The following is a 27,107-nucleotide window of genomic DNA, read 5'->3' as shown; positions in this document are numbered from 1 at the left end:
CCCGTCATCGGAGCTCATGCGGACCCCCCACGAGGTGAGAGGACCACCCTCGCCCCCCACCCTCGCCCCCCACCCTCGCCCCCCACCCTCTCCCCACCCTCTCCCCCCACCCTCTCCCCACCCTCTCCCCCACCCTCTCCCCACCCTATCCCCCACCCTCGCCCCCTCCCCCACCCTCCCCCCCACCCTCGCCCCCTCCCCCACCCTCTCCCCCACCCTCGCCCCCTCCCCCCCCACCCTCGCTCCCTCCCCCACCCTCTCCCCCCACCCTCTCCCCCTCCCCCACCCTCGCCCCCTCCCCCACCCTCGCCCCCTCCCCCACCCTCCCCCCCACCCTCGCCCCCTCCCCCACCCTCCCCCCCACCCTCGCCCCCTCCCCCACCCTCGCCCCCTCCCCCACCCTCCCCCCCACCCTCGCCCCCTCCCCCACCCTCCCCCCCACCCTCGCCCCCTCCCCCACCCTCCCCCCCACCCTCTCCCCCACCCTCGCCCCCACCCGTCCCACCCCCACCCGTCCCACCCCCACGCCCCCCACCCACCCACTCACCCCCTCCCCTTGTTGCCGGGCACGTGATCGCGCCGCACCACGTGGCACGCACGTGATGTGGGAACTCGTCGACCTCCACGATGAGAGCGTCACGTGGCCCGGCAGTGAGTGAACCTTTGTGGCACCACCACCACCAACAACAACAACAACAGTAACACGTTGTTTGTCAATGTCGCTGTGTGGCCTGGACTGTCTAATATTGGCCCATATGTTCACAGCGCATGAACATAGCCCCTGTCGAGTTGAGTGTCCCAGGAATTGATCATTGTGCCCTCCGTGGTTTGGGGGAGCGTGGGGTGAGGGGTTCAGTGGTGACAATTTGATCGGAGGGCCGCGGGGATTTGTTTACCTTTCGTGTACTTTGCACTCCTCTCGTGTGTGTTGTGCTGCTTGTTGTTGTGACGTTCTTACTCAGTGCCCCTGCTGGACGGTCTGCGAAAGAGCTTTACAGCTCATCGGATTCCTCCAGTAAAATAAAAACAGGTAGTCCCCGACTTACGATGGAGATGCGTTACGACGACCCCATCAGTAAGTCGAAAATACGAAGATGACCTCGCCTACCCAGGAGTCTTAAAGAATGGCGATAATTTAGCAAAATACAGTACCGTACTGTATACACTATATACTGTATGTATTTATTAATTACAATACTGTATTGCACAGTAAAATGTAAAGTAAAAAACAAGGTAAATTCTTAGCCTACCTATATGAACTGCAATTTCATAGAAAGTTTTTTCAGGAAACAATCATATCTGCTATAAAAACTTTCAACATGCATCGAAGGTATCGGATCGTGGTAACCTTAAAATTAAATCGCTAAAGCTACGTATCATACCATGCATTGAACGTATCGTAACGTATCATATTGTACTGTACTCGCCAAGATTCGCACTAACACCGAGACAACTTAACTCCGTCCACCGCTGGTGAGAGCGAGAGGCATCACCACACAAGGCGGGAGATGCGTTCAGTAACATCCCGGCAGCGTCCCAACCTACAGGCATCGTACCTCGTACGCTGCTGCGTTTGCCTGCCGCGCCAGATGTAAAACATTTTACAATCGCCATCGTAAGATAGAAATATCGTAAGTCGGATCATCATAAGTCGGGGACTACCTGTATTCTGATTCCGAAAATGTAACCACGTGACTGCGTCCCATGATGATTCAAACAATTATCATTAAAAAGTTTTGTTCTCCCAAACTTTGCCGCGAACTTTCCATGTCCACCACTTCCGTTTAACCTTGCATGTCCACCACTTCCGTTTACCACTCGCGACTAAGAGCTCCCCCCGCGTGTGTGCTCCAGGAACTCCCCCCTGGCCACGCCTCTGTCTGTAATCAGCCAGCCCAACAGGCGCGACGTAGACCATCGGCTTCACCACGACACGGCCATATAAACATAAAGTGCACCCACGTGTACCACGTGGTGGTGTCGGCTTTTGGCGAATTATTAAAAGGCCATAAACACGGAGTCGCCTCTAGGACGCGGCGGTTGACTTGAGACATCCCCTCTCGAGTGAAACTCGCTCGAGAGGGAGTCACTCGACCCCCGGTGGAAACACGCGGACATTTTTTTAAATCCCATTTCCACCCCTGGGTATTTGACCATACTTCACCACGCTGGTCAGTGCGAGATCGGTGAGGGTGGTGAGAGGGTGGTGAGAGGGTGGTCATTAACGGAGGGGGTGGGGGAGGGGATGGGGGTGGTGATGGTAGGGGTTTTGGTTCGATTATGTAAATGATTATTATTCATGGATGTGACGATTAATCGATTAACGACGATGGAGCCACGTGCTTCTCATGGCGTGAAGGCCCGATGAGGATTAACAATATGTTTACTCCTGCTGATGATGCTGCTGCTGATGATGGTGTGACGGTGCTGCTGCTGATGCTGCTTATTCTGTTGCTGATGATGATGCTGCTGATGGTGACGATGTTCATACCACCGATGATACTGCTGATGCTGCTGCTCATGATTATGCTGCTGCTACTGCTGATGATGATAATGCTGACGATGCTGATAATGATGATGCTGCTGCTGATGATGCTGCTGTTCATACTGCTCATGATGCTGCCCATGATGCGACTGCTGATGGCGATGACAAGGATGAAACCCTCCTTGCCCACAACAACTCCCCCCCCCCCGTCAGAACGAGATCTGCTCGGGCGCCGTGGGCTCCCCCCCCCTCGCGCCGCCGCTCAGCAACGGCGAGCCAGCCGACGTCGGCGTCACCGCCAGCAGCAACAACAACAACGCCAACAACAACAACAACATGTCCCCGGGCAAACAGCTGCACGGCGTCACCGGCCCCGGCTCCACCCCCGAGAACAACGTGGGTGGAGCGGCGGGGGGGCGCGGGCTGGCGCAGCGTCGCCCGGGACCGGCGGTGGACGCTCGCAGGGCGGGCGACAGCCTGGACGACGCTAGCCAGGGCTCGCCCGACAGCACAGGTGGGTGACGTCGTCGCTGACATCATCGCTGACGTCATCGTCGTCGTCATTGCCTTCGTTATCATTGTCATCAGCATTGCCATCATCGTCATTGCCATCATTATTATCATGAATATCGTCGTCATCATAGTCGTCACCGTCGTTGCTTGGATTTTGTGCTAAACTGGTCCTGGGCCTGTTGTAGGTCGACTCAGCCTTAAACGAGTACCTGACGCGGTGTGTCAGACATCACCTCTGGTTACACCACCGAGTTGTGCGCCTTGCCGGCCCACGTAGGCGCCCGCGAGCGGCACTTGCCCCAACAGCCCGTCGTAGGCTACACGTGGGACCTTTGTCTTTGTGTGCGCGGAGCAGAAAGTCTGTTCCGCACCCCGGGGAGCCCCGCGAACAGCTGGACCGCGGAGAACTCCCCCTCGGCGCTGGCGGAGTCCGACCAGGTGAGCCCCGGGTGACCGGCCTGCAGTCCCCACTCGCTCTCTCTTCACCTTGTCCAAACGACGCTGCATTGGCACGATGGCTGCAGCCGACGCCGCCGCCGCCTCGCAGATGGCGGTGAGGTGGTGCGGTGGCCCGCGAGCCCGTTGGCATTTGCTCGGTTGAACAAATGTGAATTCCGGAGACATTTTAAAAATAAAGTAATTGTCTGTGTGTTGTTCATCCTTGTGACGTGTGGAGCGGAGAGCAGAGTTAGCAGGTCAGAGATCATCGCCTTGAGCATCAGAGAAACAAAAACCCAAGTGGGCTTGTGGTTTCCTCCCAGGAGAAGGCAGTACAGCAAGTGGCACTCAATACCATCGGGTACGGCACCGGGGTGGATTGAGTGATACCTACATGGTCGATCAGAGTTCGTCGAGCTGGATGATGAACAGTCCTCGCTTAACCGCCCTCCTCGTGGCCTTCCCGTTTTCAACGTGTGTCTCTCTCCGATCGCATGACATCGAGTCCCATCAACATGCTAGTTATGCACAATTGTACACACCGCAGCGAAGTCAACGTTAGATACGCAGAGCCTCAGTAATAACCTCGAAGATTGCCACGCGAGCGTGCCGCTTCGTGCGGTGTGCACGAAGCGGCATGCTGCTCGATCCAGGACTATCGTAGGTTCTGCCGGTTGGCACTGCGGCTCAAACTCAAACGCTTGTGAGAGGCGACGGTGTGATAGTCGCGGACTCCACGAATCGGAGTTCTACTCATCTCAAGGGCCTCGGCACCACACTCGACCAGAACATGTCGTTTGGTCACCGCTTGCGAGATGTAGTCGGGTCCTGCAATGATTTTTTTTCTTCGAGTGCTCCAGTTTCCTCCTCCCGCGTGTATAACAATGATAGTACACAGCGACAGGGCCCTCCAGGGAGTCCTGCGGTGATCAGTGTTGACCTACTGCTGGCTCAAGACATTGTTATTGTTTAGCAGTCCGAACCTGTTGTAATGCACGCCAAACCGGTCTGACAAAGGGAGCTCGTGAAACGAGTAAACCCAGTTTTACCACAAAGGCATGTGGTCGATCAGAGTGGCTGACATCCAGACCCTGACTGGGTGTCAGGGCTCCGTGGCCTCGGAGAACGTTGAGAATGTGGAGGGGCTGGCTGGGCACAATCGCAATAGCGGTCTTGTCGTGCGATGCCACTTTTAAGGGCACACTCAGAATCAGAATCTTTACCCGTGGCGCCGCGGTGGCTAGGAGATGTTATCTCCCTCTCTTGGTATGCCGGAGGTCGTGGGTTCTATTCCGACCCTGACGCCTGCTGTATATTTGGAGTTTGCGTGTTTCGCTCACCGTGACTGCGTTGATTTTTATCCGGGTCTTCTGGGTTTTTTTTCCTCCACATTTGACAATGCACAAACACCCAGCGATCTGTGTGTTCGTGAGTCTATGGATCTCAGTTTGAGTCTAAGGGTCTCTGTGTGAGTCTAAGGGTTTCTGTGTGAGTCTATGGGTCTCTGTGTGAGTCTATGGGTCTCTGTGTGAGTCTATGGGTCTCTGTGTGAGTCTATGTGTCTCTGTGTGAGTCTATGTGTCTCTGTGTGAGTATGGGTCTCTACGTGCCGGCCTTAACGAGTGGCCGCTAACCGCGCACTTGGCCCCTGCAGACTGTGCAAGGCTTCACCGCTGCGGTGGGGGGGGGGCACCTTTGTCTTTGTTTGCGAAGGTGCGGGGGTCGCGGGGTCACGCGGGGTGGGAGAACAGCCTGAGACCGCGGCCCGCTCCACGCAGCTCCTTCCAGGCCGGGGGTGCCGTGGGGTTCAGCCCCCCACAGCCCACCCCCAAGACGCTCCGCAAGGTGCGCGCGCACACACGCGGTAACACGGGGAGTGCACACACACACACGGTAACACGGGGAGTGCACACACACACGCGGTAACACGGGGAGTGCACACACACACGCGGTAACACGGGGAGTGCACACACACACGCGGTAACACGGGGAGTGCACACACACACGCGGTAACACGGGGAGTGCACACACACACACGGTAACACGGGGAGTGCACACACACACGCGGTAACACGGGGAGTGCACACACACGCGGTAACACGGGGAGTGCACACACACGCGCGGTAACACGGGGAGTGCACACACACACGCGGTAACACGGGGAGTGCACACACACACGCGGTAACACGGGGAGTGCACACACACGCGGTAACACGGGGAGTGCACACACACACACGGTAACACGGGGAGTGCACACACACACGCGGTAACACGGGGAGTGCACACACACACGCGGTAACACGGGGAGTGCACACACACACACGGTAACACGGGGAGTGCACACACACACACGAGGTAACACGGGGAGTGCACACACACACGCGGTAACACGGGGAGTGCACACACACACACGCGCACACGTGAACACACAACAGTACAGGGAGTACACACGAGCACACGGACGCGCACAGAACAACACAGAGGGTACACACACACACACGCGCACACACCCACAGCCTCCGTTCGTCGCTAAGTGGCATTGATGTCACAACAGCTCTTGTGCCAGGCTAGGTGCACTTTGAGGTTGTCGTATGAAGTGTCGAAGGCTCGCCGCTGGTAGGAGGTCACGGGACAGACGCAGGTGGTGCCATGCGTTAGCTGATTGAGATGACTGGAAGATGTACCCGACCGTGCTCCCCACTGCGCCCCCGCGCTGTGTAAATGCGTGTGCACACGCATGTACACGCGTGTGCACACGCATGTACACGCGTGCAGGTCCTTACACATTGCGCGTGCGCGCACTCGAGTTTCTGGTGTAAGCCTTTGTGCCCAAGTGCGTTCACCCTGTTACGTCTGCGCACGTACACGTCGGGTCTTATATGTTCGTGCATTTATCCACTTGTGCCCACAAGCTTGTGTGTGGTGAGGGGTGGGGTCAGTGTCTGGGTGGCTAGTGTGGTGAGGGTCAGGGTTAGTGTCTGGGTGGCTAGTGTGGTGAGGGTCAGGGTTAGTGTCTGGGTGGCTAGTGTGGTGAGGGTCAGGGTTAGTGTCTGGGTGGCTAGTGTGGTGAGGGTCAGGGTTAGTGTCTGGGTGGCTAGTGTGGTGAGGGTCAGGGTTAGTGTCTGGGTGGCTAGTGTGGTGAGGGTCAGGGTTAGTGTCTGGGTGGCTAGTGTGGTGAGGGTCAGGGTTAGTGTCTGGGTGGCTAGTGTGGTGAGGGTCAGGGTTAGTGTCTGGGTGGCTAGTGTGGTGAGGGTCAGGGTTAGTGTCTGGGTGGCTAGTGTGGTGAGGGTCAGGGTTAGTGTCTGGGTGGCTAGTGTGGTGAGGGTCAGGGTTAGTGTCTGGGTGGCTAGTGTGGTGAGGGTCAGGGTTAGTGTCTGGGTGGCTAGTGTGGTTAGGGTCAGGGTTAGTGTCTGGGTGGCTAGTGTGGTTAGGGTCAGGGCTGGTGTCTGGGTGGCTAGTGTGGTGAGGGTCAGGGTTAGTGTCTGGGTGGCTAGTGTGGTGATGGTCAGGGTTAGTGTCTGGGTGGCTAGTGTGGTGAGGGTCAGGGTTAGTGTCTGGGTGGCTAGTGTGGTGAGGGTCAGGGTTAGTGTCTGGGTGGCTAGTGTGGTGAGGGTCAGGGTTAGTGTCTGGGTGGCTAGTGTGGTTAGGGTCAGGGTTAGTATCTGGGTGGCTGGTGTGGTGAGGGTCAGGGTTAGTGTCTGGGTGGCAAGTGTGGTTAGGGTCAGGGCTGGTGTCTGGGTGGCTAGTGTGGTGAGGGTCAGGGTTAGTGTCTGGCTGGCTAGTGTGGTTAGGGTCAGGGTTAGTGTCTGGGTGGCTAGTGTGGTTAGGGTCAGGGTTAGTGTCTGGGTGGCTAGTGTGGTTAGGGTCAGGGTTAGTGTCTGGGTGGCTAGTGTGGTTAGGGTCAGGGTTAGTGTCTGGGTGGCTAGTGTGGTTAGGGTCAGGGTTAGTATCTGAGTGGCTGGTGTGGTGAGGGTCAGGGTTAGTGTCTGGGTGGCTAGTGTAGTTAGGGGTAGGGTTAGTGTCTGGGTGGCTAGTGTGGTTAGGGTCAGGGTTAGTGTCTTGGTGGCTAGTGTGGTTAGGGTCAGGGTTAGTGTCTGGGTGGCTAGTGTGGTGAGGGTCAGGGTTAGTGTCTGGGTGGCTGGTGTGATTAGGGTCAGGTTTAGTGTCTGGGTGGCTAGTGTGGTGAGGGTCAGGGTTAGTGTCTGTGTGGCTAGTGTGGTTAGGGTCAGTGTTAGTGTCTGGGTGGCTAGTGTGGTTATGGTCAGTGTTAGTGTCTGGGTGGCTAGTGTGGTGAGGGTCAGGGCTAGTGTCTGGGTGGCTAGTGTGGTTAGGGTCAGGGTTACTATCTGGGTGGCTAGTGTGGTGAGGGTCAGGGTTGGTGTCTGGGTGGCTAGTGTAGTTAGGGGTAGGGTTAGTGTCTGGGTGGCTAGTGTGGTGAGGGTCAGGGTTAGTATCTGGGTGGCTAGTGTGGTGAGGGTCAGGGTTGGTGTCTGGGTGGCTGGTGTGATTAGGGTCAGGGTTAGTGTCTGGGTGGCTAGTGTAGTTATGGTCAGGGTTAGTGTCTGGGTGGCTAGTGTGGTTAGGGTCGGGGTTAGTGTCTGAGTGGCTAGTGTGGTTAGGGTTAGGGTTAGTGTCTGAGTGGCTAGTGTAGTTATGGTCAGGGTTAGTATCTGGGTGGCTAGTGTGGTGAGGGTCAGGGTTAGTGTCTGGGTGGCTAGTGTGGTTAGGGTCAGGGTTGGTGTCTGGGTGGCTAGTGTGGTGAGGGTCAGGGTTAGTGTCTGAGTGGCTAGTGTAGTTATGGTCAGGGTTAGTATCTGGGTGGCTAGTGTGGTGAGGGTCAGGGTTAGTGTCTGGGTGGCTAGTGTGGTGAGGGTCAGGGTTGGTGTCTGGGTGGCTGGTGTGATTAGGGTCAGGGTTAGTGTCTGCGTGGCTAGTGTAGTTATGGTCAGGGTTAGTATCTGGGTGGCTAGTGTGGTGAGGGTCAGGGTTAGTGTCTGAGTGGCTAGTGTGGTGAGGGTCAGGGTTAGTGTCTGAGTGACTAGTGTGGTTAGGGTCAGGGTTAGTGTCTGAGTGGCTAGTGTGGTGAGGGTCAGGGTTAGTGTCTGAGTGGCTAGTGTGGTTAGGGTCAGGGTTAGTGTCTGGGTGGCTAGTGTAGTTATGGTCAGGGTTAGTATCTGGGTGGCTAGTGTGGTGAGGGTCAGGGTTAGTGTCTGAGTGGCTAGTATGGTTAGGGTCAGGGTTAGTGTCTGGGTGGCTAGTGTAGTTATGGTCAGGGTTACAGTGACAGACAAACATGTCTAAATAATAAAAAGAAAACAATAAAATCATTTTTTTTCGCTGTGGTTTTCACACCTGATAATGATTGCTTGTGTTGCAATCGAAACGTCGTGAGACATTTATAGTTTTATTTGTATTATTTATTATTTCCCTTCTACGTGACTTTACCGAAAGAACCAAGAATATGAATCCCTGCAGTCACGAAAGCTTTAAATCGAAAAATGTCTAAATAAATCAAGAGAATGCATGCTGCTGCTGCTGATGATTCCCCTGAGTGCGTGCGTATCAGAGCGAAGCAGAGCCGCCACTGCGCTCGCCACCTGCTCAGGGCATCGCGCTCGCCACGTGTTTTTCGCTCTCGCGCCCGAAGTAGCTCCCTGCACGTGGAGCGAAACGTCGGACGTCGGGCCAAACGACCACGCGGCGGCACAACCACGCGGCGGCACGACCTGCGAGCCGCACGGTCCCCCGGCGTTCCGTCGTTCCGTCCGAATTGCCGGCGTTGCCGGATGGTCGTCGATTTTATCGGCGGCCGAAAAAAGGAAAGCGCAGTGGAAGTGGTTGGATGGGGCGCTGTGCTCTCTCTCCCCCACTCAGGGTGGGGGGTCGAGTCGAGGTGGGGGAGGGGGGCGGGAGATGGGGGAGGGAGCGGCTGGTCGGGACAGATAGGAGGTCTCATGGACAGGCTTTGAGGCCTGGTCGTGGCTTCTGGCTCCAGTTTCCTGGAAATGAGGCTGACCACTCCCTACGGTCAACCGTGGGTGTGAGGAAGTCTACGGGGAGCGGCGGTGCAGCGGTTAGCGCCGCTGAACCGGTCCGGGGCCTAGGTTCACTCGGCCTTAAGCAAGTATCCTCGGCGCGGTGTGGTGCAAACGCCGCCACCGGAGAGACAAAGGGGCCCGGGTGTGGTGCTTGCCACGCCGCCCCTTCGTGTGCCGTGCCGCCCTCCGTGGGTGATATTCGCCAGCAGCACTTCCCAACGCGCCTGTCGAAAGCTGCACTGGAGGTGACGCAACTCGGACCGTACCCGGCAGTGATCGTCTCCCCAGCGCTGACGTTTACAACTGCCCCAGGCGTTCAGGCTCGGTAGACCTCGTGGCGGCCCTCACACACACTGACACACACTCACACACACATTCACACACTCACACACACACTCACACACAAACCTAACGAGAGATTTGTTTTCAGAAGCCTATTTTTGACAATGCACAAACACCCAGCGATCTGTGTGTTCGTGTTGACATTTGGGTTTTGTGGCAGTGGGGGATTGTGGGGGGGGGTGTGTGGGCTAGCGCTGGTCGTGAGATATCTCTGTCTGAACATCTGTCGTCAAACATCTGCTGAGCGGGCACATTTTTAATTTCATCCTGCCCCGTTGTGTCAGTGTGTGTCCTCAGTGTGTGTATCAGTGTGTCAGTACGTGTCGTCAGTGTGTGTCAGTGCGTGTCAGTGTGTCGTCAGTGTGTGTCAGTGTGTGTCAGTGCATGCGTGTGGCTGTGGGGAGTGGTAGTGTGGCGAGTAGCGCCCTGCGCTACGAACCGGGCAAGCTGAGTTCGATTCCCGCTCACGCCCAGCACCGGTGACGATTTTTTTAACCGGTTCTGGGACTCCCCTGGGTCGACTAAGCCTCAAATGAATACCTGGTGTGGTGTGTAAAAATCGTCACGAGGAAGACAAAGGCGGCCGGGCGTGGTGCTGGCCGGCCTACATAGGTGCTGCTCGCTAACACCACTTACTCCAACAGTCTGTTCCGGCTACACGGGGGTCTTTGTCTTTGTGTACACACACACACATGCATGACTACTTGTGTGTATACTTGTGCCTATGTTCACACGTGTGTGCATTCCTGTCTGTGTGTGTGTGCACGTAAACACGTGTGTGTGTGTCTCTCCCAACACGTTCTGTGTTGACACAAAAGTGTCCCGGCTTTTTCCAGTAAATGATTTCAGTTCGTGGTGGTGGTGGTGGCGGTGGTGGCGGTGGTGGTGGCGGTGGTGGCGGTGGCGGCCTTTACCCTCCGGCTGATTTCTAGGAATCTCTCAAATCCTTAAACCTCAAAACCCACCCACCCCCCTCGCCCCCCTTAACTTCTGGACCCCCCCCCACCACTCCCCACCCTCCCTGCATTTCCTCCTCCGGCTCCCTTTAAATCTTGGCGTGCCGCTCAAACGGCCACCCCGGGGAACGCGACGATGCAGCAGTTTATATCGCTCGGCACGATGCGCGTCGATGTCAACACCACGGCGGCGGCGGCGGCGGCCGCCTTAAATAGGGGAAGTATATCCCAGGCGGCGACGTCGTTCCGGCACAAAGGTCCTTCCTCGCAGCAGGCGGTGAGGAGGTGTGGTGCGGCGCCACTGGCAGCCCGCTATCAGCCGTAATCCCGATGGGTTCAATCAGTTTCGCTTGTAAACAAAGAGGCTTTGTTGACAAAAGGTTTTTGTTTACACGTGGCAGTGGGGGGCGTGGGGGCGGGGGAAGTTGGCACGCCCGGAAAATCCGTTCACGTTTCTCTCTCTCTCTCGAACGCGAGGCAAAGGTGCAACTTGAATCACTTCCACTGCCAACTCTGTCCACTGCAGCTGCGTGTCCGTGCGTCTCTCTGTGTGCGTGTGTCCTGTGTGTGCGTGTGTGTGTGCGCGTGTGTCCTGTGTGTGCGTCTCTCTGTGCGCGTGTGTCCTGTGTGTCCTGTGTGTGTGTGCGCGTGTGTCCTGTGTGTGTGCGCGTGTGTCCTGTGTGCGCGTGTGTCCTGTGTGTGCGTGTGTGTGCGCATGTGTCCTGTGTGTGCGTGTGTGTGCGCGTGTGTCCTGTGTGTGCGTGTGTGTGCACGTGTGTCCTGTGTGTGCGTGTGTGTGCACGTGTGTCCTGTGTGTGCGTGGGGGAGCGGTGGCCCAGCCGTTGGCGCGCTGCGCTACGAACCCGGCAACCCGACTTCGATTGGCGCTCGCGACAAATAATTATCGGTGACGAATATCTGAACTGGGCCTGAGCCACCCCTAGGTCGACTCAGCCTCAAAATAGTACCTGGTGCTATGTGCATACATCGCCATTGGGGAGACAAAGACGGCCAGGGGTGGTGCTGGCCACCCACCCCCTCGTGTGACGTGTCAGCCTTCATAGATGCTCTCCATTTGCACTTGTCCCAACAGTCTATATGGAGGATCTTTGTCTTTGCCTGTTTGTGTCCTGTGTGCGTTTGTGGGTGGAGTGGTGGCGCAGTGGTTAGCGCGTTGCCCTACGACGCCCGGCGACCTGAGTTGGATTCCCGACTCCAGCCTACATCAGTGGCGCTAGTGATATCGGAACCGGTTCTGGGTCTCCCCTGGGTCAACTCAGCCTTAAATGGGTACCTGGTGTGGAGTGTAAACATCAGCACTGGGGAGACAAAGGTGTGGTGATGGCCGGTCTATCGGATCTAGGCTCGTGATTAATTGCTCGTTATGCAGGTGATTGATTATAATTGATTCATTGATTAATTGGTTGATTGTCGCGGGATTTTCCCGCAGTCTTTCCGCGGAGTGCCCAAGTCACCAGTTGCCATGGACATGGGGGGCTCCCCCCCCGAGCCCCGGAGTCGCCATGCCCCCCCCGGCCTCTCGCCCCTACCCACAATGCCGAGCAACCACGTCGCCACCCCCACAGCGCCGCATGCTAGGGAAGAGCCGGTGAGAATTTATTGGACTTCGTCATTATCATCATCGTGGGCATCAGCATCATTGTTGTTATGATAATCATTGCGATTATCATTATTATCATAAACATCATTGTAGTCACTGTGACTGTTATCATCACTGCTATAAATCATCATCACCACCATCATCACCATCACCACCATCACCACCCACCACCGCCAATCACCTCCATGTCATTGTGTGTACTCATGTCAATCACCACCTCTTCCTCCTCCTCCTCCCTCTCCCCCCTCCTTCCTCGTGGGCCGCAGGACGAGGGCTCTTCCTCGTCGCTCTCCTCCTCGTCGCTCTCCTCATCCTCGCTGCTGCCGCTGGCGCCGCCGCCGCCGCTGGGCGTGGGGGACCTGGTGTGGGGGAAGATCAAGGGCTACAGCTGGTGGCCGGGCTGCACCGTGTCCTGGCTGGAGACGGGCCGTGACCCCGCTCCGATCGGCTCCAGCTGGATCCGCTGGTTCGGAGACTGCAAGTTCTCCATGGTGAGCGAGCAACCCGCGCCGGCCGCGATCGCATTCGTCACGGCGACCGTGGTGACGGCGATGATGAATGGTGATGATGCACGCTGTACGAATTCATGATGATGGTGATGATAATGATGATGCACGCTGTACGAATTCATGATGATGGTGATGATGATAACGACAACTGACATTGATGACGATCATGGTGATGACGATGAAATTAACCTTGTGTCGTGTGTGTACGCGTGCCTGTATACGTGGCCTCAAGGTGCACATGGCCTGGCAAAAGCGTTGTGGTGACGTCACCGCCACTTAGTGGCGAATGGCGGTTGTTGTATACGTGGGTGTATCTACGCATGCGTGTAAACGTGCGTGCGTGTACACATGCCTGTATACGTGTACACATGCCTGTATACGTGTGTGTGTCCGCGTGCCAGTATATACGTGTGTGAGTGCTCCCAAACAGTACTTGCCCCAACAGTCTGTTTAGACTATACAGGGGATCTTTGTCTTTGTGTGCTTGTGTGGGGAGCGGTGGTGTAGTTGCTCGTGCACTGCCCCATGAACCCGTCGACCCGCATTCAAATCCCGCTCACTACAACTAACAGTGGCAAACCGGACCTGGGCATCCCCTAGGTCGACTCGGCCTGAAATGAGTACCCGGTGCGTAACCATCAGCGCCGGGGAGACAAAGGCGGCTGTGCGTGGCGCTGGCCGCGCCACCTCCCCGTGCGCCGTGCCGTCCGTTAAGAGGTGCTACTCGCGGACGGCACTTGCCCCAGGCGCTGCTGAAGGCTACGCGGGGCACCTTTGTGTGCGCGTGTGTGCGAAGGTGCAAGGGGACAAGCTGCGACCTCTGAGCGAGTTCAACGACCACTTCCACTTGGCCACCTACAACAAGCGGTCCGCCTACAAGCGGGCCGTCTACGAGGCTCTCAAGGTACCGCCAGCCTCCTCAACCTCGTCGTCATCGTCGTCATCGTCAGATAATTGGGGTCGGTTGACTCGTAGCGCCTGGGTCTGTCCCACGTGGCCATCGTAAACAACATCATCGCGATCGTCGTCGTCGAGCAATTCATCACCGTCATCGTCGTCGTCATCGTCGTCACCGCCGTCACCGTCACAATGGGGCTGCTCGTTGCCCAGTGGGCTGTGACCTGTGGCAAAAGAAATACCCACCAAACCAAACCCCCCGTTCTGCAGGTCGGTCGTGCCTGTGGGGTCGTGCCCGTGACCCAGGCACCCCGGCACCGTCACACAGTAGCACACGCGTGACGCTACGCGTGTGCGCGTGACGCGACGCGTGTGCTCTGTATGTGTGTGTCAGTGGTCCGGCCAGGCGGCGGCACACCGGCTGCATTGAGCGCAGCGTGCGAGGAGGGATGCCGAGAGGCAAACCCGATTGGGAAATAAATAAATAGACGCTCGCCGAGTCTTAACGGCTCCACGCAAGTTCGAATAGCGTGCTCGGCTCCCATTGGCTGGCGGGCAGCTGTCACGGCAGGGGTGGGGGGGGGGCAGACGTAGGGCACGCCCAATCGGATTTGAAGGTGGAGAACATTCAAATCCGATTGGTCGTCGGGGAAAACTAAATGCAAATGAGGGTTTCGGTTGGGAGACCGTTACGGGGAAAATGATTGGGATTAGTGGGGAGCAATGGAAAGATCGGGAAAGGATGGTGACGAGAATACAAGGCGGGGTAGCAGCACCTGAACGTGGTGATTCCCCGAGGAGGGGTCCTGAGCCTGACGCCTGCTGTCTATTCAGATTCCCCGTGACTTTCCTCCCCTCTTTGTGTGGATTTTTCTCCGGGTCCTCCAGTTTTTCCCTTCGCATTTAGAATCAACAACATCCGTTTAGAGTATTTGGGCTGCTATACATTTCCATGTGATGGCGAGATGTGAACTACCTCGCCTGGTATGCAGGAGGTCGTGGGTTCCATCCCGACCCTGACGCCTGCTGCTGTGTATTTGGAGTTTGCGTGTGTCTCTCCCCGTGGTCGCGTGGATTTTTCTCCAGGTTCTCCGGTTTTTTCCTCCACATTTAGAATCACAGTGCGTTTAGAGCATTTGGCTGCAATGAATTTCCACATCATAAGCAACTTCATTGGGCTATTATTAGTGGCCAGGTCGCTTCTGAAAAAGAGCTATATAGCTTATCTGGTAAAATGATAAATAGTTTAGTGTAGTGAGTGACGCAATGTGGCGCGGAAGACGTAAAATTGAAGACGTTCAAGACTCACACGGCGGATCTCGCGGTGCTGTTGTTGCTGTTGTTGCTGCATTGTCAGCGGTGCACAAGCACAGTCAACAACAACACACTCTGTGTCAATCACAACACCGCGCGTGTGTGTGTGTACGTGTGGGGAGCCGGAGCGTAGCGGCGAGCGTGGGCCCCCCCCCCCCCCCAACGTGGACGGCCCTGGTGAAGGCTATATGGGTGACCTTTGCCTTTATTAGAGTGGTCTTAAGAGGAGAAAACACAACAGACGACGTTTCGGGTAATGGCTCTTGTGCACAGCGTGCACCGCCTGCTACGCTGGTCCTGCGGCGGTGGCTCGCCCCTGCCTGGACGCGCGGCGCGGCTCCTGCCACGGTAACGTGGAATTGTGCGCGCAGATGGCGAGCCAGCGCGCGGGGAAGATCCTGGAGCCGGCGGCGGAGGGGGCCGCGGGGGGGCCGCTGGGGGTCACCGGCGGGGGGGAGGGGCTGGGGGGGTCGGCGGCAGCGGGGTCATCCGGGGTCGCCGCGGGGGAGGGGGCGCTGGGGGGAGGGGGGGAGGGGGAGCTGTCCCCGGGCCTGGAGCGGGCGCTGAAGCCTCTGCTGGGCTGGGCCACCGGCGGGTTCCAGCCCACGGGCCCACGCGGCCTGCAGCCCACAGAGGGTACGCACGGTCACTCACGTACACACACACACACTCACGTAGACACACACTCACGTACACGCACTCACGTACACACACACTCACGTACACGCACTCACGTACACGCACTCACGCACACACACACACTCACGTACACACACACACACGTAGACACACAAACGTACACACACACGTACACACACACTCACGTACACGCACACCCACGTACACGCACACTCACGTACATGCACACTCACGTACACACGTACACACACACGTACACACACACTCACGTATACACACACTGACGTACACACACACTCACGTACACGCACTCACGTACACACACACTCACGTACACACACACGTACACGCACTCACGTACACACACACACTCACGTACACACACACTCACGTAGACACACAAACGTACACACACACGTACACACACACTCACGTACACGCACACCCACGTACACGCACACTCACGTACACACACACTCACGTAGACACACAAACGTACACACACACTCACGTACACACACACTCACGTACACACACACACGTACAGACACACACGTACATGTACACACACAACACAGACAAAGATCCCCCTCATGTGGGTTTGACGGACTGTGGGGGCAAGTGCTGTTAGCGAGTGCCGCCTATGAAAGGCCGGCACGGCATGAGTACCTGGTGCAGTGTGTAAACATCGCTACTGGGGAGACCACCCACCCCCTCGTGTGCCATGCCGGCCTTCATAGGTGCTCGCTAACAGCACTTGCCCCAAAAGCCTGTTCCAGCTATACGGGGGATCTATATCTGTGTACACACACGCATGCATGCCCGCCCCCGCCTAACAGCACTTGCCCCCAACGCTCCGCGAAGGCTACACGGTGGGACCCTTTGCCTTTGTGTCGTGACCGCGTGCCAGAGGATCGCAAGGCCCCCAAGAGGATGGCGTCGAGTCAACCGGAGGTCGTCCCCTTGGGCCCGGCGCCCAAGAAGCACAAAGCGGTTCCCCTGCCAGCGCTGCCCTGCGGCTCCAAGGGTGAGTGACCCGGTACAGAGGTCAAGGTGCAGCCCTGAAATTGGTTCGCAGTCGGGGGTCACAGCAATGAACGTTGCCGTGTTATTATTATTTATTGACTTCATATCGCGGCATTCGTGCAAACGGAATCACGGAGGGTAGTTTTTTTCGAACGGGAATCCGCAGACATAAACCCGGGCGCTGCCCACAATCTCCAAAGTTCTGTGGTACTAGGATATTTGGCTGCTCGCTCACTGGTGGTGGTTGCAACTTGTTTGTGCGGCCAGCGGTGGTGAAATTGACGCTCATTTGAAATGAGTCGGCGATCAGATGACTCGCTCTCTCGCGAGCCACGTCAATGAATGGGTTACGACCAGTGCTCTGTTTGTACTGTCCTCATTTGTACTGCCGGTCCTGTTGAGATTGAATGGTGCACAGTTTGCGTGATGACGTGTGATGACGTGTGTGAATCGGGACGTTGATGGAAGCGATGAACGACGTTGTCCACTTTCAGATGTTCTCATCGAGCAGATCCGCATGAAAGTCCGGAACATTGAAGGTGAGCCACTTTCCTTAACGTGAACATTTTCCACGTCCGTGACCACGCATGTCCATGAACACGCGTGTCCTAGACCAAGCGTATTTGCCACCGGGTGTGTCCGTGACCACGAGTGTGTCCGTTAATTCTGCCCTGGTGAATACCGCCGTGAGTATTGCTGTAACTCCACAGTGGGTTCACTGTGACGGTGTGTGCGCGTGTCTCCAGACATGTGCATGGGCTGTGGCAGTCTGTATGTGGCGGCTCAGCATCCGCTGTTCGAGGGAGGGCTGTGCCAGACCTGCAAGGTACGGATACCCTCACCGCCCCGGCCCCAATCGTCGCAATCATCGTCGGTCACGAACAACGTCAGAGGGTTTCGTCGCGACCGGTGCCCTTGGAAGTGTTCGTCGAACCGTCCAGCCGGCTGGCACCGTGGGGAGAACGTTTGACCTCCGTTTTATTTTCCACTGGCATATCTGAGCCGAGCCAGAACCAAACTGTGCCATACTTGCTGGCCTCCAGACAAGCCATCGGAATCTGGCTTGGGGCCAAGCAGGGCCAGGGGCGGGGGGAGGTTAATAATCATTCATCGTTGCGTTGAGTTGCTGAGAAATGTAAGCGCGCCACAAATACCAACCCGTGCTCTAAATCCCATACCCTAAAACCCGTACCCTAAAAGCCGTGCCCTAAAACCCGTACCCTAAAAACCGTACCCTAAATCCCGTACCCTAAAACCCGTACCCTAAAACCCGTGCCCTAAAACCTGTACCCTAAAAACCGTACCCTAAATCCCGTACCCTAAAACCCGTACCCTAAAAGCCGTACCCTCAGCAGTGTGAACGGTGGGGTAAAATGTGGGTAACCCCACCTCTTCCAATACGCAGGCCAAACGCGAGCCCCCCATCCGCAGCTGTGGCGTGAGCGGAGCTATTGCAGGGGCTGCACCTTTACCCTCTGGCCTGAACCCCCCCCCCCCCCACCGTGTATCCGTGACCCCGTCTGCAGGACACGTACCTGGAGTGCTCGTACCTGTACGACGACGATGGCTACCAGTCCTACTGCAGCGCCTGCTGCGCTGGCAAGGAGGTGCTCATGTGCAGCAAGGTCAACTGCTGCCGGTGAGTAAACCACCTCCTCGTCGTGGTGGTGTCAATCATCATCGTCGCTGTTGCGTTCATCATCATCGTTGTCACCGTTGAATTCGTCATCATCATCATCTTTACAATCGCGTTCATCGTCATCATCGTCACCGTGGAATCCCCGCGCAACAAGCGCCGCCGCCGCCAGGCTGTGCCGCTGCCGCCCCCCCGCCGTGACCTATCCACTGCTGGATGAAATCTTTCCCCCCGAGCCGGCGCCGTCCGGAGCTCGGGCGCGCTCCCGCTCCGTCTCGCTCGGCCTTCCAAATGGGGAGCGTCGACGGGCGGCCGCTGGCGGGCCAGGCCGGCCAGCTGGGCCCGTGGCGGCCTGGGTGCAGCTACAAGATAAGGGCTCTGTTTGTGTCGCAGGGTAACGGCTTCCTCCCGCCCCATCCGCCCACAGGTCGGCGCGTCATTGTCACGCCGCGCGTCCGGTTTCCCGCACGACACCCGACCCCTCGCCGCCCCCCCCCACCGCACACACCCCACCCCCTACCCCCCCCCCACGGCCCCCCCCCCAAACTCCTATACTCTTGTCGTCAAAGTCACGGGAAGCCTTCGTGTGCAATTAGTGAGCGCACGGCGGATGAGCGCTCGGAGCGGAGACGGCCGACCGTGTCGTGGTGTGCCGGGCGCGGGTGCGTTGTCTGCGTCGCTGGGGATCGCGCGCAGTCGCAGACATCATCGCCCCCCTCCGCCAAACCGATGGCCGCTCGCAGGCGAGCCGCCGAGTCGCCGTGCGCTGCACAGGGACGGCTGCCAGGGGTGGGGGCGAGATGTTAACTACCTCGCCTGGTGTACGGGAGGTCGTTGGTGTCGATTCCGACTCATATTCGGAGTTTGTGTGTCTCTTTCTCCCTGTGGTAGCGTGGATTTTTCTTTGGGTCATTCGTTTTTTTCCCCGCCACACTCACAATCAGCGTCACGTGCTCAGAGTATTTGGCTGCTATAAATTGCCACGTGATGATAAGCCACAGCTATCGTTTGTGACGGCCAGGCCGCTTCTGAAAAAGAGCCGTGCAAAGGCTCAGTGGGCCATTGCCTGGTAACACAACAACGAGTTCACAGTTTTATAGTTTCAATCTTTGAGACGGGACGCTCGCCGCAAACCTTCGCGCGACGCTCGCCGACACGGAGCGGCCGGCGGGCGACCGCCAGAGCCAAAGTGGACGCTGTATGCCGGGGCGCGCAGCTGCTTCTGCATGGAGTGCGTGGAGCTGCTGGTGGGGGCCGGGGCGGCGCAGGCGGCGGTGGCCGAGGACCCGTGGACCTGCTACATGTGCCTGCCGCACGGCACCAACGGGCTGCTGCGGCGCCGCGACGACTGGGCCACGCGCCTCCAGCTCTTCTTCACCAGCGACCGCGACCAGGAGTTCGTGAGTGGCTCGCCTCCCCCGAGCAATGTGCACATTGCTCGCAGCGCGCTGCCGTGCCGTGGCGGCCTTGGTAGGCGCCTCTGCCACCTCTGCCGCTCGCCAACGGCACTCGCTCCCAACGGTCTGTTCAAGTCCGTTATAGAGGGTTTTTTGGGGGTTAGATCACGTAAATGTTGATGTGTCGTTAAACCCGCCACCACCCGATACAGCCAATTAGTAAGGTTTGCCACGTGAACACAACGTGCCAATTCGTTACTAGTACAGCACACTTTTATATTTACGCGATTTAACCCAAACAAAACTCTATTATGGATGATATTGGTCGCGAAAGCCCTACTACTACTGCGTGTTAAACTGGTTTGTTGAAGGCTACCTGGGGAACCTTTGTCTTTGTGTGCGCAGGAGCCCCCGCGTCTCTACCCCCCGATCCCGGCGTCTCAGCGCAAGCCGATCCGTGTCCTCTCCTTGTTCGACGGCATCGCTACAGGCAATCCCCCCCGCACACACACACACACGCACACACCCACAGATACGCACGCACACACACGCACAGACACACACGCACACACACGCACAGACACACACGCACAGACACGCACGCACACACACGCACGTGCGCACAAAGACAAAGATCCCCCATATACCCTTAACAGACTGTTGGGGCAAGTGCTGTAAGCGAGCAGCACCAATTAAGGTTGGGTGGACAGTACCGAGCGGTTGGGTGGCCAGCACCATGCCTCCTGCCGCACCGGATCGGGGTCGCTGTGAAGCAGTGGGATGCTCCTGTGCCAGTGCTCACCAGCTCGCTCCTGAGCCAGCGCTCACCAGCTCGCTCCTGAGCCAGTGCTCACCAGCTCGCTCCTGTGCCAGTGCTCACCAGCTCGCTCCTGAGCCAGCGCTCACCAGCTCGCTCCTGAGCCAGCGCTCACCAGCTCGCTCCTGAGCCAGCGCTCACCAGCTCGCTCCTGAGCCAGTGCTCACCAGCTCGCTCCTGAGCCAGTGCTCACCAGCTCGCTCCTGAGCCAGCGCTCACCAGCTCGCTCCTGAGCCAGCGCTCACCAGCTCGCTCCTGAGCCAGCGCTCACCAGCTCGCTCCTGAGCCAGTGCTCACCAGCTCGCTCCTGAGCCAGCGCTCACCAGCTCGCTCCTGAGCCAGCGCTCACCAGCTCGCTCCTGAGCCAGCGCTCACCAGCTCGCTCCTGAGCCAGCGCTCACCAGCTCGCTCCTGAGCCAGTGCTCACCAGCTCGCTCCTGAGCCAGCGCTCACCAGCTCGCTCCTGAGCCAGTGCTCACCAGCTCGCTCCTGAGCCAGCGCTCACCAGCTCGCTCCTGAGCCAGTGCTCACCAGCTCGCTCCTGAGCCAGCGCTCACCAGCTCGCTCCTGAGCCAGTGCTCACCAGCTCGCTCCTGAGCCAGCGCTCACCAGCTCGCTCCTGAGCCAGTGCTCACCAGCTCGCTCCTGTGCCAGTGCTCACCAGCTCGCTTCTGAGCCAGTGCTCACCAGCTCGCTCCTGTGCCAGTGCTCACCAGCTCGCTCCTGTGCCAGTGCTCACCAGCTCGCTCCTGAGCCAGCGCTCACCAGCTCGCTCCTGAGCCAGTGCTCACCAGCTCGCTCCTGAGCCAGTGCTCACCAGCTCGCTCCTGAGCCAATGCTCACCAGCTCGCTCCTGAGCCAGTGCTCACCAGCTCGCTACCACCGCCACGGTTGCCGCTCCCGCGAGCGCGGCTCGTTGATTCGTCCACGCACATTGGGGCCTGTGCCAGACACACTCACTCTTCCGTCTCATCCGCACACGCTGAGCGTATTTTGATTTCGCACGGGGACCCGGGTCGCTCTCGCGAATGAGGCCCATTCTGTTCTCTTCAGTTCTCACGGCTAAACAAAATAAACTTGCGCACGCACGCGCACACCCGTACACCCGCACGCGCACGCACACAGGGCTTCTGGTGCTCAAGGAGCTGGGCCTCAAGGTGGAGCGCTACGTGGCCTCCGAGGTGTGCGAGGACTCCGTGACGGTGGGGCAGGTGCGTCACGAGGGCAAGATCACCTACGTGGGCGACGTGCGCAACATCACCCCGCGCAACGTGAGTGCCCGCCTGCGGCGACGCCCGGACACTTGCTCCTCCGCCCACCCGCCCATTAACCCGTTCGCTCACTCGCTCGCCAGCCCGCTTGCTCACTCGCTCGCTTACCCATCCGTCTGTTCAGTCACTCGCTCACTAGCCCGCCCGCTCGCTCGCCCGCCCACCTTTTCACTCGGCCGCTCACTTCGCTCGCTCGCCCGCCCATCCGCCTGTTCACTCACTCATTCGTGGACACACAGGTGTGATCATACGAGACACATGAAACATGCACGTCTATGTTTCTCTGTGTGAGTCGATGGGTCTCTATGCGAGCGTGGCCCAGACCTTCAACTCGCTGTGGCCGTGGCGGCTCACACCCGGGTCCGAACCCAGGATCTCAGCCTCTCCGACACGGCCATTATGAACCCCCCCCGCGTCTCCCCGCGTTTCCGAGCAGAGTTTCCGTGACCTTTGACCGCCCGCTCGCTGTGTGTTTACGAACGCGCGCGTTTTATTTTTACGATCGCCCCCGAATTGATTTACGATCGCCCCCCCCCCCGCCCCTGTGACCCCCCTCCCCACCGCGACCCCCTGCGACCCCTGTGACCCCCTGGTCCAGATTGTTGAGTGGGGGCCGTTTGACCTGGTGATCGGAGGAAGTCCCTGCAACGACCTGTCCATTGTGAACCCCGCCAGGAAGGGTCTCTACGGTGAGATTATTTGTGGTCTCTCTCGCTCTCTCTCTCTGTCGCTCTCTCTGTCGCTCTCCCGTATAGCCTGAATACCCTCATGGCTCCTGCAACCACCACAACCAGCACCATCACCAACAACTACCACCACCACCACCACCACGGTGTTACCGACTGGCTACCACCAAGTAGGTGGGGTTTTCCACATAGAGACAAAGATCCCCCACATAGCCTTAATAGACTGTTTGGGCAAGTGCTGTTAGCGAGACGGGGTTGGTTGGCCAGCACCACGCCCGGCCACCTTTGTCTCCCGCGTGGCGATGTTTAGGCACCGCGGCACCGGGCAGTCATCCTAGGCCAATTCGACCGAGGGGAGGCCCGGGACCGTTTCGCATGAACGTCACCGGTGTTCGCCCTGAGCGGGAGTCGAACTCGGGTCGCCGAGTTTGCAGCGTGGTGCACTGACCATTGTGCCACCACTCCCCCATTTTGCACAAAGACAAAGGATCCCCCCGTGTAGCTGCCACGGACTCTTGGGGAAAGTCCCGTTCGCGAGCAGCGCCTATGAAGGCCGGCACGGCATTGTACGCACGCGCGCACTTGCGCCCTCCACCTCTCACACACCTCCCCCTCGTTCCCCCCTCTACCCCCCCCCCCCGGCACAGAGGGCACGGGCCGCTTGTTTTTCGAGTACTACCGCCTGCTGCACGAGGCACGGCCCTCGTCCACGGACGAGCGGCCATTCTTCTGGCTCTTCGAGAACGTGGTGGCCATGGGCGTCAGCGACAAGCGCGACATCTCCCGCTTCCTCAACGTGAGGCGGCCGCACCATGACACCGGCCTCATCACACATACACAGTACACACACTACACACACACCACATACACCACACACTCACTACACACACACCACACACACACACTACACACACACACACTACAAACACACACATCACACTACACACACACCACACACACACACTACACACACACTACACACACACCACACACACACACCACACACACACACTACACACACACCACACACACCACACACACACTACACACACACTACACACACACTACACACACACACACCACACACACCACACACACACACTACACACACACCACACACACCACACACACACTACACACACACCACACACACATACCACACACACACTACACACACACCACACACACATACCACACACACACCACACACACTACACACACACCACACACGCATACCACACACGCATACCACACACACACTACACACACACCACACACACATACCACACACACACCACATACACCACACACTCACTACACACACACCACACACACACACTACACACACACACACTACACACACACACATCACACTACACACACACCACACACACACACTACACACACACTACACACACACACACCACACACACACACCACACACACACACTACACACACACCACACACACCACACACACACTACACACACACTACACACACACACACCACACACACACACCACACACACACACTACACACACACCACACACACCACACACACACCACACACACACTACACACACACCACACACACATACCACACACACACCACACACACCACACACACACTACACACACACCACACACACATACCACACACACACTACACACATACCACACACACATCACACACACTACACACACACCACATACACACATCACACTACACACACACCACACTAAACACACACTACACACACACCACACACACTAAACACACACACACTACACACACACACTACACACACCACACACACTACACACACACACCACACACACACCACACACACACCACCCCATGTGACATGATACAGCCTCACCATGGTCCGGCCACAACACGAACCACCCTCACCCCACACGTGTGACGTGAGTCGGGCCTCACCACACATTTTTTTCCACGGAACATCCCGTGTAGCCAGCTACCCAGCTAGCTTCGGTGGCAACGGCCCCGCAGCCGCCACTACCAACAGAGTTACTGTTGTTGTTGTTGCTGTTGGCGTGGAAAGGAGCCCAGCCAGCAGCCAGACAGTAAGCAAACTCGAGGCATCGATTATATTTTTAATCCTAGTACGATGATATACACAAGTGGGTGGTTGCTAAGTGGTTGCTGAGGGGTCGCTGTGCAGTTGCTGAGCGGTTGCTATGCGGTTGCTGAGCGGTTGCTGTGCGGTCGTGCGGTTGCTGTGCGGTCGTGCGGTTGCTGTGTAGTTGCTGTGTAGTTGCTGAGTGGTTGCTGTGTAGTTGCTGTGTAGTTGCTGAGTGGTTGCTATGCGGTTGCTATGCAGTTGCTGAGCGGTTGCTGTGCGGTTGTGCGGTTGCTGTGCGGTCGTGCGGTTGCTGTGTAGTTGCTGTGTAGTTGCTGTGTAGTTGCTGAGTGGTTGCTGTGTAGTTGCTGTGTAGTTGCTGAGCGGTTGCTGAGTGGTTGCTATGAGGTTGCTGAGCGGTTGCTGTGTAGTTGCTGTGTAGTTGCTGAGTGGTTGCTATGCGGTTGCTATGCAGTTGCTGAGCGGTTGCTGTGCGGTTGTGCGGTTGCTGTGCGCCACAGTGCAGCCCCACGATGATCGACGCCAAGGAGGTTTCGCCAGCTCACCGCGCGCGCTACTTCTGGGGCAACCTGCCCGGCATGAACAGGTGACGAGACGGCTTCATCCAGCAGCGGAGTGATGACAATAAGAATGGTGGCGGCGGCTGTGGTGGTGGTGGTCGACTCAGCCTTGGTGCGGTGTAAACATCGCCACTGGGGAGACAAAGGCGGCCGGGCGTGGTGCCGGGCACCTACCCACCTTGTGTGTCGTTTTGGCCTTCGTAGGTGCTGCTCGTTAACAGAACTTGCCCTAGCAGTCTGTATGGGCTATACGGGTGACCTTTGTCTTTTGGTGGTGGTGGCCGCTGTGATGGTGATAATGATTATGATGGTGGGAGTAGCGATGCTCCCATTAGCACTGTTGGTTACGTACGGTGCGAAAGAAGTTCAACATACATGCTGATGATGATGGTGATAATGATGTTGCTGATGATGATGACGACGATGATGATGACTGACGATGACGACTATGATGATGATGACGATGACGACGACGATGATGATGACGACGATGATGATGACTATGATGATGATGATGACGATGATGACGACGATGATGACGATGATGACGATGATGATGACGACGATGACGACGACGACGATGACGATGATGATGATGACGACAATGACGACGATGACGATGATGATGACGATGATGATGGCGACGACGATGATGATGATGATGTCTCCTCCGTGTAGACCGCTCTTCCCGTACACGACTGACAAGCTGGAGCTGCAGGATTGCCTGGAGCACGGCCGCATGGCCAAGGTGAGGACACGGGTGGACAACCACCACACTGGGAGGGTGGACAATCACGACACTGGGAGGGTGGACAACCACCACACTGGGAGGGTGGACAATCACGACACTGGGAGGGTGGACAACCACCACACTGGGAGGGTGGACAATCACGACACTGGGAGGGTGGACAACCACCACACTGGGAGGGTGGACAATCACGACACTGGGAGAGTCAAAGTGAGAGTGAGTCAGGTTGAGTGGGTGCGTGGTGGTGGTGGCGTGTGTGTGTGTGCTTGCTCTGGGGAGTGGTGTTGTAGTGGTTAGTGCCGCACTACAAACACGGTGATCTGAGTTCGATTCCCGCTCACAGCCAACACCATTGAAGATTATCTGAACCGGTCCTGGGAACTCCCCTAGGTCGACTCAGCCTCAAATGAGTACTTGGTGCGGTGTGTAAAAAAATCGCTACTGGGGAGACAAAGGCTGCCGGCCGTGGTGCTGGCCACCCACCCCCTCGTGTTCCGTTCCGGCCTTCATAGGCGCTACTCGCTATATGGGGAACTTTTGTCTTTGTCTCCCCGCTGCAGTTCAGCAAAGTGCGCACCATCACCACGCGCTCCAACTCCATCAAGCAGGGCAAGGACCAGCACTTCCCCGTGATGATGAACGGCAAGGACGACATCCTGTGGTGCACCGAGATGGAGAGGTGAGCGCCACGCCCGCCACTGGCATTCGCCAGCCGGGTCGTGCCCCGGCTGGCAGGAGTGAGTGCCTCTTCTCCTGTGGGGGAGGAGGCTCGTGACTGGGCCAGTTGGGGGCAGTCCCCACCCCCCCGGCAACAACGGAGGGCGGAGGAGCGACGCGGTGGGGGAGCGCAAGTGGTGCATCTGCCGGTTATTTCACTTGGTCAGCCCACAGCAACTTTGATGACATTCAATTCTTACACATCACCCCCCCCCCCTTGCCCCCCCCTCCTCCCCACCTCCCCAGGATCTTTGGTTTCCCCGTGCACTACACCGACGTGTCCAACATGAGCCGCCTGGGCCGCCAGCGCCTGCTGGGCCGCTCCTGGAGCGTCCCCGTCATCCGCCACCTCTTCGCTCCGCTCAAGGATTACTTCGCCTGTACTTAGAGG

General features: G+C 57.7%; 1 protein-coding gene across 1 annotated transcript in view; it reads left to right on the top strand.

The window, feature by feature from the left end:
• LOC144935905 (DNA (cytosine-5)-methyltransferase 3A-like) overlaps positions 1-27,107 on the top strand; it is a 36,157-nt gene extending 9,050 nt beyond the window's left edge. The window contains exons 2-23 of the mRNA XM_078862770.1: positions 1-34; positions 2,699-2,999; positions 3,354-3,436; positions 5,150-5,281; positions 12,223-12,381; positions 12,660-12,884; positions 13,699-13,806; positions 15,485-15,532; positions 15,653-15,749; positions 16,663-16,779; positions 17,273-17,317; positions 17,525-17,604; positions 18,305-18,417; positions 19,631-19,814; positions 20,217-20,301; positions 21,754-21,899; positions 22,498-22,588; positions 23,233-23,381; positions 25,192-25,277; positions 25,930-25,999; positions 26,560-26,678; positions 26,963-27,107. The exon at positions 1-34 is cut by the window's left edge and continues 77 nt beyond it. Of these exons, the coding sequence (XP_078718896.1) occupies positions 1-34; positions 2,699-2,999; positions 3,354-3,436; positions 5,150-5,281; positions 12,223-12,381; positions 12,660-12,884; positions 13,699-13,806; positions 15,485-15,532; positions 15,653-15,749; positions 16,663-16,779; positions 17,273-17,317; positions 17,525-17,604; positions 18,305-18,417; positions 19,631-19,814; positions 20,217-20,301; positions 21,754-21,899; positions 22,498-22,588; positions 23,233-23,381; positions 25,192-25,277; positions 25,930-25,999; positions 26,560-26,678; positions 26,963-27,104 (2,614 nt within the window). The 3' untranslated portion in view covers positions 27,105-27,107. The remainder of the gene's footprint in view (positions 35-2,698; positions 3,000-3,353; positions 3,437-5,149; positions 5,282-12,222; positions 12,382-12,659; positions 12,885-13,698; positions 13,807-15,484; positions 15,533-15,652; positions 15,750-16,662; positions 16,780-17,272; positions 17,318-17,524; positions 17,605-18,304; positions 18,418-19,630; positions 19,815-20,216; positions 20,302-21,753; positions 21,900-22,497; positions 22,589-23,232; positions 23,382-25,191; positions 25,278-25,929; positions 26,000-26,559; positions 26,679-26,962) is intronic.

Source organism: Lampetra fluviatilis, chromosome 14, assembly GCF_964198595.1.
Source record: "Lampetra fluviatilis chromosome 14, kcLamFluv1.1, whole genome shotgun sequence".
Lineage (NCBI taxonomy): Eukaryota > Metazoa > Chordata > Hyperoartia > Petromyzontiformes > Petromyzontidae > Lampetra > Lampetra fluviatilis.
The sequence above is the reverse complement of the archived record's forward strand: the minus strand, read 5'-3'. Positions and strand labels throughout refer to the sequence as shown.